Consider the following 10,537-nt stretch of genomic DNA (forward strand, 5'->3'; position numbering starts at 1 on the left):
TAACATCTGAACCCACTCACCAAACACAACCTCAAAACTACCAAGAATTATGTTCCTCCAGGTGAGTCCCAGAAGTGATGGGAGCGCCTAGAACCATCTAGCATGCTAGTTAAAACGAAAAGCATAACACTAACGTGGCCAAGCTTTTACGGTCATCACTTTCAGAAACCATCCAAAACAAAAGCATAAAAGGGATGCAGTCAGTAAATTAGAAACTGTGGGAAAGTGCAGGAAAAGCAATCAACCTCCAAGAAAAGGGGGGAGGGGGGCAGGGGTAAGCTAAAGACTGACAAAAGCTCAAGGACTACCAATCGCAGGCCAAATACAAACTATGATGAGTAATCAAACAAACCTGCCACAAAAATACAACTCTGGTCAGGTGTGGTGGCATGTGCTCTTGACCGCAGCACTGGGAAGATGGGGGAAGGAGGAGCTCTGTAACTCAGAGGCCAGACTGGTTCAAATAGTGAGTTTCAGGATAGCCAGGGCTATGTAAAGGGACCCTTTCTAAAAATGAAGACGGATGGATGGATGGATGGATGGATGATGGATGGATGATGGATGGATGGATGGATGGATGAATGAATACATAAATGGATGGATGGATGGGTAGGTGGATGGATGGGTAGATGTGTGTGTGTGTGTGGATGGATGGACGGATGGATGGATGGGAGAATGAATACATAAATGGATGGATGGATGAGTGGGTGGGTGGATGGATAGGTAGATGTGTGTGTGGATGGACAGATGGACGGATGGACGGGTGGACGGATGGATGGCAGAATGAATATGTGGATGGATGGATGGATGGATGGATGGATGGGAGAATGAATATGTGGATGGATGGATGGATGGATGGATGGATGGATGGGAGAATGAATATGTGGATGGATGGATGGATAAATGGGTTGATGGATGGATGCATGAATGGTTGGGTAGATGGATGGTGGATGGCCAGAACAGGGGTGTTGCTGGTTAACAGAGTACCCACTTGTAATCTATACAAGGCTCTAAATTCCATTCCCATCACTTCAAATATAGCCAATTCTAAGGGAGATTTAGCTTTTCAAAGAGTTTAAATTTTTGTTATAGACAATGGTAGCCACACTGTACCAAGGTACATTGAGAGAGTTAGGTTACATAGGAGTCATGCACATGAGTTCTAGATCCAGGCTGCCTGTGTTCAATCCACCACTCAGCCTTTTTCAAGCTGTGTGACCCAAGAGGACAATTAATCTTGCTGGAACTCATGAAATTTACCTATTCTGTACCAGAGGAGTTTTCCCATCTCAATAATAGACTTAATAGCAGCACAGCCTATGCCTATGGTGGAGATTCAATAAGCACTTGATATCCAGTGCTTACTGAAGTGCCTAGCTATTCTGAGTGTGAGAATGTTGGTACAACTTAGACACCATTATCTGCATAACCTTTCTGAGCCATAACTTTCTGGCCTGACAAATGACATTAGCATAACCTTCCCTGCTTTTTCAAAGAGGAATAGAAAAGTCACATAATGGAGATTGTGTCTTTACCCCCTACGATGATCTTGAAAACAAGCCAAGTGCCACCCCCTAAAAGAACAGTGCTTAGAATGGGGCTGGCAAACAGTTGGTGTCAGCTACACTAGAAAGAAGTGTTAAAAACTGTTAAGTGCTGTGCCTGTGAACACAATGATCGTACCATCACAGGAAGATGAGACAATCACTGAGGATTACTTTGGGAGCTGTGGGAAGAATGGAAAGGGAGGAGCCAAAGGCAGGGAAACTAGTGTGGAAGCCTAGGTGACTGTATAACTAAGAAGCAATAAGTACCTTGGCTTAATGGAGGGGACAGGACACAACACTCCAGGAAAGGAGGTGGGTTTAACTTACACCCCATTTTCCACAGATCCAAATGCCTGCAGATAGCATCTCCTGGCTACCCAGAGCAAACAGGCAGAAACTGAAAAACACCGAGAAGAGACACTCAGTTCTAGTTGAGCAAAGTTTGAAATATCCCTGAGATACTCAAGTTGAGTTTTACAGCAACCAACTGGAAACACAGGCTGGAGCTCAGAACAACATAACATGGTCACCCTTCCAAAGCCAAGCGGGGCACTGGAGGGAGAAGAGGAGGCGCACTGGAGACACCACCCTCCAGCAGAAATCAGGGAATCTGGGAGAAGCCTGCAAAAGAGAATCAGAGAGGGAGAGCGAAAAGAGAGCAAGCCTGAGAATTCACAAATGCTGATGGCAAGAAGCCCACAAAATCAGTAAAGCGCGGGGTCACCTGAGGCTAGCAGGAGAACAGGATTAGGGCTGAAATCACTGGCGAGAATGTCAAAACTCAACAGGCAGAAGAAAAGGGGAGAAAAGGAGGAAAGCACGGTCCGTATACACTTCCTCTTACATAATCACTCGGACATGTGCTCCAGATCACACCTGGGCCCCAAGGGATACTCAAAGCAGAGACCCTGATACAGGATTTTGGCACTATGTATTTAATTCTGTAAAAGGTTGGACTACCTTACAATGAACTCAAAGTTGTATCCTTATCAAAGAAAGGCCTTTAATTAAGTGTTAATGTGCAAGCAGAGTTTCAGTACAGCTCCTGGGTGGTTCAGGCACCTGTCCTTCGTGTTTGCAGGTGGGTAGGGTCCCACAAACTCCGACAGACATGTTTTGACATGCCTATTGAACGTCATGATCTCCGAAGATGCTTTCCCGTGGGCTCAACACGAATGGTCCCCTGCTTTCCATAGGATGACACGGAGCACTCACAGAGATCAATCTCCAAACTCCAGTAGCAAGAGTGGGCTAGAACCAGGTTCTCCTACTTTCCAGTCACTGAACAGAGACTGTGGGGGAAGGGCCCTGGCAGCCTCTTCCTACTTAGGAAAGGAAAGCTGAACTCAGTGCCTAGTCAGGCCTCTGCGGCCCTATTACCGCGATGACCAGCACTCAGAACAGACATTCCAAACCTCATGTCTAATCCTGAAAACTCCTGAGCCATGTGCCCAGAAGTACACACATCTGTTCAAATTAGAATCCCTTATACAACTCCCTTACCAATAGTACTTACTACACACCTCACATATATAAGCTCTCTTATTGCAAGCAGTAAGGGCATCAGGAAATTATCTGAGCCTCCCATCAACAGTGTTCATTGACAGCATGTGCTACAGGCGGAAATCGAGACAAAGCAAGCGGCCTAACAGTCATCAAGCACCGCAGTTTATTGGAGTTGAACTGCAAAGAAATCTCAACACTGTCAACTGAGCTATGTTGTCAACACCAAAAGTCAAAGGGAACCATCTAGGTTCCTCACTCACACAACTACAGAGTTTTCCAAAGAAAAGGGATACTGTACGTGCTAGGAGACGCGTCAGAGCAACAAGCTGGAGTATCCAACCATGCTCCACACACGCCACAGGGAACCACTGATTGGGCAGAGCTCTGTGGCTAAGGCAAGAATTTCAATGAGTTGGCTGGACCCAGCAGAAGACTCTGGGTGGATGAGTCCTAAGGGTAGGTGCTGTAGGATGATGCTCTTGTACACTGTAAAGATTTGTCACTCGTATTAGTTTAATAAATCGCTGACTGAAGGTGGTGGCGCACGCCTTTAACCCCAGCACTCGGGAGGCAGAGGCTGGCGGATCTCTGGGAGTTCGAGGCCAGCCTGGTCTACAAGAGCTAGTTCCGGGACGGGCACCAAAGCTACAGAGAAACCCTATCTCGAAAAACCAAAAAGAAAAAAATAATAATAATAAATCGCTGGCTGGCTAGCAGCCAGCCATAAAGTATAGGCGGGACAACCAGATTAGGAGAATTCTGAGAAGAGGAAAGGCAGAGAAGCCAGCCAGACACAGAGGAAGCAAGATGAGATGAGAATGCTTCACTGAGAAAAGGTACCAAGATACATGGATAAGAATTATGGGTTAATTTAAGTTGTAAGAGCTAGTTAGTAATAAGTCTGAGCAATAGGCCCAACAGTTTATAATTAATATCAGCCTCTGTGTGTTTATTTGGGTCTGAACAGCTGTGGGACCAGGGAGGACATAAACTTGCGTCTACAGGCAGGCTTGCTTTGTATTTGACTTAGAGACTGTCACTTCAATAGGCCCATCTTCCTCCCAACACAAAGCCAAGCCAGCGCTCCAGGAGGCTAGTCTGTCCAAGGCCCATCCTAACACCAAGCACACATGAAGCAGGAGTGATTTAGACCAGGAAAACTGAGGACACAGTGACGCAGGGTGCTTAGTCTGCAGCAAACAGCAAGAAGGGAGGGGAGGAACAAACAGGTCAGCAGGCCTAGTCCTCATGAACAGTAGACAATAAAAGGGAATGGTTGAGTATGCACACGAGGGCAAAGGCCAATGCTCCTCTGACATGGTCTAAAAGAGCTCGTGCAGCCTGATTCCCTACACTCCACATTGCCCTCGCCGTCTACCTTCTGGTCCTTCTGTGGACCAATGCCTGTCAAGCTGCAGCCCTAAGTGGGGGAGCAGTAGACTGCCCATATGCCAGACCATGGCAGGACACGGGCTAGAAGACCAGATCTGTGCTGCACTGATTCCCCCTCGGGCACCTTCTCTGACTACCATAGAAAACCACTGACACATTACAGTAATCAAAAGGAGCTTCTAGGTGGCTTGGGGTGCTAAAATCTAAGTTCTCGGATAATTATAAAACTGTATGATTTTGATACCTAAGCAACAAGGAAAACACAAGCAAGACTGAATTTTTTGAGAAAGAGAATAAAGTGACCACTACCTTGACCCCTTAGAGTTAGGACACCATTCCCTCCCAACTTGTCCTATGAGTCTGCTCTCCTGCCCTGTCCTCGAAGCCAGCAGCGAATCATCACAAGGCAGGTTACTTGGATAGTGGCTGTCAGCCACACCAGATGTCAACTCAGTCCTGAAATGGGGTGATGGCCCTGCATTGGCACCTCGTATAGCTCTCTAGATGATTTCAATGCCCGGGAACCATTGCCCAAGAACAGTCTACAAAGCAAAGGAGTTTAAGGAAACTGCAATCAATTGCAAAGTTTCCTTTTTTTTTTGTTTTTTTTGTTTTTTGTTTTTCGAGACAGGGTTTTGCTGTAGTTTTTAGAGCATGTCCTGCAATCAGCTCTTGTAGACCAGGCTGGTCTCAAACTCAGAGATCCACCTGCCTTTGCCTCCTAAGTGCTGGGATTAAAGGCCTGTGCCACCATCACCCAGCTTTCAATTGCAAATGTTTCTGGGACTTTCTCTCTTCCACTGGTAGAAGGCAGGATTGAGAACAGGAAAGAAGAAGATCTTACATTGCATAAAGTCCCAAGGCTCATCCGTAACAATTTCAGAATCTCTAAAAAGCCAAACATTCCTTTCCATCACAGGAACCTGTTCTCTTAAAAATCCGTCCAGGCATTAGAAACACAGATCACTTTCTGCAAGACGTGGTGACTAAAGCTTGTAATCACAGCATTCGGAAGGGAGACAGGAGACCACTTCAAGGTCACCCTTAGCTGTTTAGAGTTCAAGGTCAACCTCAGTTACCGGAGACTAGATTTCAAATAACCCCCCCCCCCACCTCTCTCTTTCCTACCTAGTACAAACATCTGTCTGCTTTACTGTTACAAGACAACAATTCTCAGAGTGAAAGAGGCTGGACCACGAACTGGCTGAAATACTGAAGAATTGCCAAACCTAAGGTCTTTATTTTTTAACTGTAAAATGAAGACAAAAACCGCAAAGTACTCCTTACTGTTGTGACAATTAAGGTAGAATGGGAAAACACTTAGGAGGAGCTGTCACCCAGGAAGCACTCTGCAAACAACCTTTAATTAAATGGCTGATTTCCAGGGAGGAGCCTACCTTCTAAGTCATCACCCACACCTTTCCTGTAAACCTGACTTGCCGCAGGCTCTGCTACCAGTCAGTCAGCAGACAGAGCAAGAAGAAACCCTGGAGCCAGCATGGCAGGATTGGAATGCCAGATCTAGCTAGAACTTCCTAATCAGCAGGTCTTAGGTCTCTCACAGCTCATCTTAAAGTTTCTGAGTCTTCGTCTACCACAGGAATGGCAGTACTAATATCTAATTCAGAAGACAAATTCAGTACCGGGATTAAAACTGAAAAGCATTCGGAATGGAATTCGGTATCTAAGTAATCATTCCTTCATATTCGCTATTTTTTTTGTTTTCTTTTGTTTTTTTCGAGACAGGATTTCTCTGCGTAGTTTGGGGCCTGTCTTGGAACTCGCTCAGTAGACCAGGCTGTCCTCGAACTCAGAGATCCGCCTTCCTCTGCCTCCCGAGTGTTGGGATTAAAAGCTCACTGCTATTTTTCAAGCACATGCTATTTCCTGGCTGTAGCATAAACCCAGGTTCTCATTATGTTGACATGCTGCTGACACTAAGATGAACCTTTCCTATTGCCTATTTATTCATCCTAGGACACAGCCACACTTCGGGAAGTCTCCCTTCAGATCCGTAGAAACCCCTTCTCTGGGGCGGCTCTCTAACATGGGTTTAGTGTCCTTTTGAAGCCAAAGTCCAGTTCATTGGCAACATTGGAAAGACCAGGGTACACAATTACAAATTAACCAATGATCACAGCAACAACATATTTAAAGATGGGGGAATCAACAGCATAAACCTTAGCCCTCCAGAGCACCGTTTTTGTTGTTTGTTTAATTGATGCTTTCATTTTATCACTGAATCCCTTTCTTTTGGTTCTAGGCTGATTTAAGTACAGCAATGTAGCCCATGTCTGAGTTTACACCAGAGCGTCTCTGACGGCTTACACCTGAATTCCATCATCCTTGCTGCATAAACTTAGTGCTAAGAGATAACCTCAAAACACTGGTAGTTCCAGATCATTATTTCATTTAAAAAACAAGCAACTTGGGCTGGAGAGATGGCTCAGAGGTTAAGAGAACTGACTGCTGTTCCGGAGGTCCTGAGTTCAATTCCCAGCAACCACATGATGGCTCACACCCATCTATAATGAGATCTGGTGCCCAGAACACTGTATACATAATCAATAAAAAAAATTCAAAAAAAAAAAAAAACAACAAGCAACTCTACGACTGTTGAGTAGTGAGTGGATGGGAAAAGACAAAATAAAAAGATACAAGGGAAATGAATGACAATGTATGAATAACTACCAAGAACCAGCAAACTAAAAAGATATTAGGAAACAGACAGTTGTGGCTAAGTGTTTCCAGTCAATTTACTTAAACATTACAGTGGTTCACTATAGCAAACAGTAGCGGGCATGGAAATCTCACAGGTGTGTTCTCAAGCTCACAGGCCAGCTTCGTGATACTCCACTGGGGTGGCCTTTTCTCCTTCAAGGGTTCCCCAGTCCTTTCCAGGCATATCAGGTTTACCCCCAGATGAAAGTTTTCCAATCTAGGGCTCTGTGCTCAGCTGCCAAGAGGGTTATTACACTCCAAGGAGAAAGCAATTAGCTCCACCTTTACCTCCGAACTGCCCAAAACTAACTAAAAGCTGGAAGAAACAGCCAGTAAGCGTGACGCCCAAGTCCAACTCAATGGGAAGCAGTCACTCTTGGACTAAGTTGGACCCACAACAACTTCAACCAGGAACTCTCAAGAGGTCATTGACCTTGATTTACAATGGAAGACAATACTTATGGAATTGTACGTGGCTTCTGGAATCCAGAGATGTGTATTTATGTCCTCAGTGGTTTTTGAATGCAGTTCAGATACATCATAAGCAAGGATGTGGACCTGCTGTGGTCGTGTGTGTCTTTAATACCTACACTTGAGAAGAAGAGGCAAGATCTCCATGAATTCAAGGTTGCTCTGAGATACAAAACAAACTCCAGACCTTTGAGGGCTACATAAGACTCAGTTAAGAAAGAGAGAAACTGCCCAGATAATAGTTCAAAGTGAACTCTCTCCAAGACTATGTCTTTGCTTTAGATGCTAGAAGATGCAGGTAAACTACCTGCAGTAGGAACATACTTGCATTCCCATTATCCTAAGTTTTCTCTCTCTCTCTCTCTCTCTCTCTCTCTCTCTCTCTCTTCTCCAAAGATAACAAAAGATAACATCCCTGACTGTGCTAGAACTCATTTTGTTGACAAGGGGGGGCCTCTACCCCCTAAAAGTTGGGACTAAAGATGTGGGCCGCCATGCCCAGCGCCATCTTACTTCTTACTTATTCTGGCTTTCTCATCCACTCACATGGCTTTGCTATGTCCTATTGGACATATGTCTATGTCAGCCATCAGAACTGAGCAAAGGTGACTTTCAGGGAATAAATAACAAAGAGCACAGGTTTCCAAACAATAAAGGTGAAAGAACTGTTTAATTTTCCCTGTCTTTCATGACTTCATAAAAGCCAACTGTCCTATCTTTTTTTTTTTTAGATCAGACTGACCCTAAACTCAGATCCACCTCTGCCTGTGCCTCTGAGGACTCGAACTAAAGGCGTGCACCACCATGCCCGCCTCCAAATGTCATTTTCTTGTTAACGGCTTAGTAAGAAAGACTAAAAAAGTTAAGCCTGGTGAGGGGGGAGGATAGAAAGGGAGGAGAAATATATATAGCTTAATAAAAACAATTTTTAAAAAAGTTGAGCTGCCTCATTACTTAAAGTCACTTCATATTTGCCAAGTCTTGCATTCCATTTCTACGCATGTGCCTCAATTTGGTGCCCACCATTACTATCTCCAAATAAATCAACACTATTAATTCCTCAACAGATATATAAATGCCAAGTGGGTATTTATTCCAGAGAACCCATTCACCCCAATCGTTGCATTCTAACATCATGAAGAGTTAATGCAAAGGGCTATTGTCTTGAAAGACCTAATACAGCTTCCAAAATAATTCAGGCACCCTCGTGTTCATTCAGACACACACCCAAACACACCCAGTCCACACTTGTGCGGGTTACACCCCTAGTAGTTACAGAGAAAGGCCACTTAAGGCACTCAATCTACAAATAAGAAGCCTGCAAATTTGGGGAGCATGGAGAGACTCTAGTCACAGTACAGCATTTTAAATATATTTGTCTGCTTACAATTTCCATTGCAAATGTGATTAGTTTGCTTGAATAAATAAGAATATGATGTGTTGGCCATGTTTTCCTCTTGAGGGTTATCACAGAGTTTTGATTAAGGACAAATGTTTGAAATGTTGGGTATATTTAAGTTCACTGCACTTAAAATGATCTAAGAAGTTGTATAGGCTTGATTAAAGGGTTGCCTTCGTGAACTTAAAATTAAAAGCAATAAATTCCAATGATTCGAGTGATTGGGATTGAATATGGTATTCTGCCAGAAAAGTTGAAATGCATCCAGAGAGGCTGAAATGGTGTGCAGGTTTGAAGAACCGGTGAAAGAGGAAAGGTCAATTTGTCGGAGCTGCCTTCTCCCTGGGTTCGTGAACGATTCACATTACATAGAATCCCTTTTAAGTGGAACTTCACAGGAGTGACAAGCTCCCAGGACAATCTGTTTTGTCATTTCCAAAAAGAAGCCTCCCCGAGGCTCGGAGGCTGGCTTGTAAGTGTTGTCAGATGGAGAGAGGGAGGGGAAGGATGGGGGATGGGGAAGGGTCCCAGGGCTAGCCAGCTACAGGCCAAGTACTTTCCAAAACGGAAGTCAAGGTGACTTCCCTACCGGCGCGAGGGCGGAACCCTTGAAACGTAAGAGGATCAGGCTTCAGCCCCAGCTGGGGCCCCTGGAAGGAGAAACCCAGGTCAACAACAGACGGGTCAGAAGCAGGAGAACCCCGCGGTGGCAGAGGGGGTCTGTGTAACCGTGGGCTCGCTCCTGTCCCAGGCCACCTGGCCCCATCCGCGAGCGCACTCCTCCTTGCTGGCCCGGGCTCCGTCCCGCGGGACCTTGCTGGTGACCGAGCCAAGTGGGAGTGTCCGGCTGGCAAAAGTTTCGGCAGCACGACCAGGCCGCGGTACGCACGCGGTCACAAGTGCGGTCCCCTGTGCCCTCCCTCGGCTGCAAGGTGGAACCCGCATCCAGTCCCCCCGCTGCACCCTGCTAGGCGCCAGGTCGCCCCTGCCTGCCGCGCTTACCTTGGCGGCCGCCATGCTCTGGCCCTGGTGCAGGCGGCTTTGGGACCCGTTCTCCGGCTGGCTTGCACTGGGGACCCCGGCGACTCACTTCCCGTCCCGGCTGAGGTGGGGGCGGCGATTCGGCCCGGCGGCGTAGGCTCCCGGCCTGCCTCCCCACGCCCCCCCGGCGCGGGTCATGCGGGTGCCGCCAGCCCATTGGCTGGGCCGGGCCAGGGCTTCCCGGTCCCGCGTGATCTGAAGGCCTCTGCCCTGAAGCCAGGGAGGGCCCTAATCTGGGAACTGCTGTGGGACCAGGACACGTGACTCTAGCCTTGCTATCCAGCTTTAGCAGCCACCTTGGTGGGTACCCAAGGGCCATGGAGAAACGCAAGTCACCCGAAGACAGGTAACCTGATGAGGGACCCTTCTGCTTGGGCTGGAGCCAAGGGCTAGTCCTGGGCTCATGAGAAAGCCAAGTGAAGGTGGTTGGCACGCAACACCTAGGAGCAGACACACATAC

At 46.5% G+C, this 10,537-nt stretch overlaps 1 protein-coding gene across 1 annotated transcript in view; it reads right to left on the reverse strand.

Moving 5' to 3' along the window:
- Positions 1-10,256, reverse strand: part of Slc25a13 (solute carrier family 25 member 13) — a 181,139-nt gene extending 170,883 nt beyond the window's left edge. Inside the window, exon 1 of the mRNA XM_041675748.1 lies at positions 10,039-10,256. Within this exon, the coding sequence (XP_041531682.1) occupies positions 10,039-10,053 (15 nt within the window). The 5' untranslated portion in view covers positions 10,054-10,256. The remainder of the gene's footprint in view (positions 1-10,038) is intronic.
- Positions 10,257-10,537: the final 281 nt, after the last annotated feature.

Source organism: Microtus oregoni, unplaced genomic scaffold (genome assembly GCF_018167655.1).
Source record: "Microtus oregoni isolate MIOR12 unplaced genomic scaffold, Mior012 000026F_ref0000081, whole genome shotgun sequence".
Classification (NCBI taxonomy): domain Eukaryota; kingdom Metazoa; phylum Chordata; class Mammalia; order Rodentia; family Cricetidae; genus Microtus; species Microtus oregoni.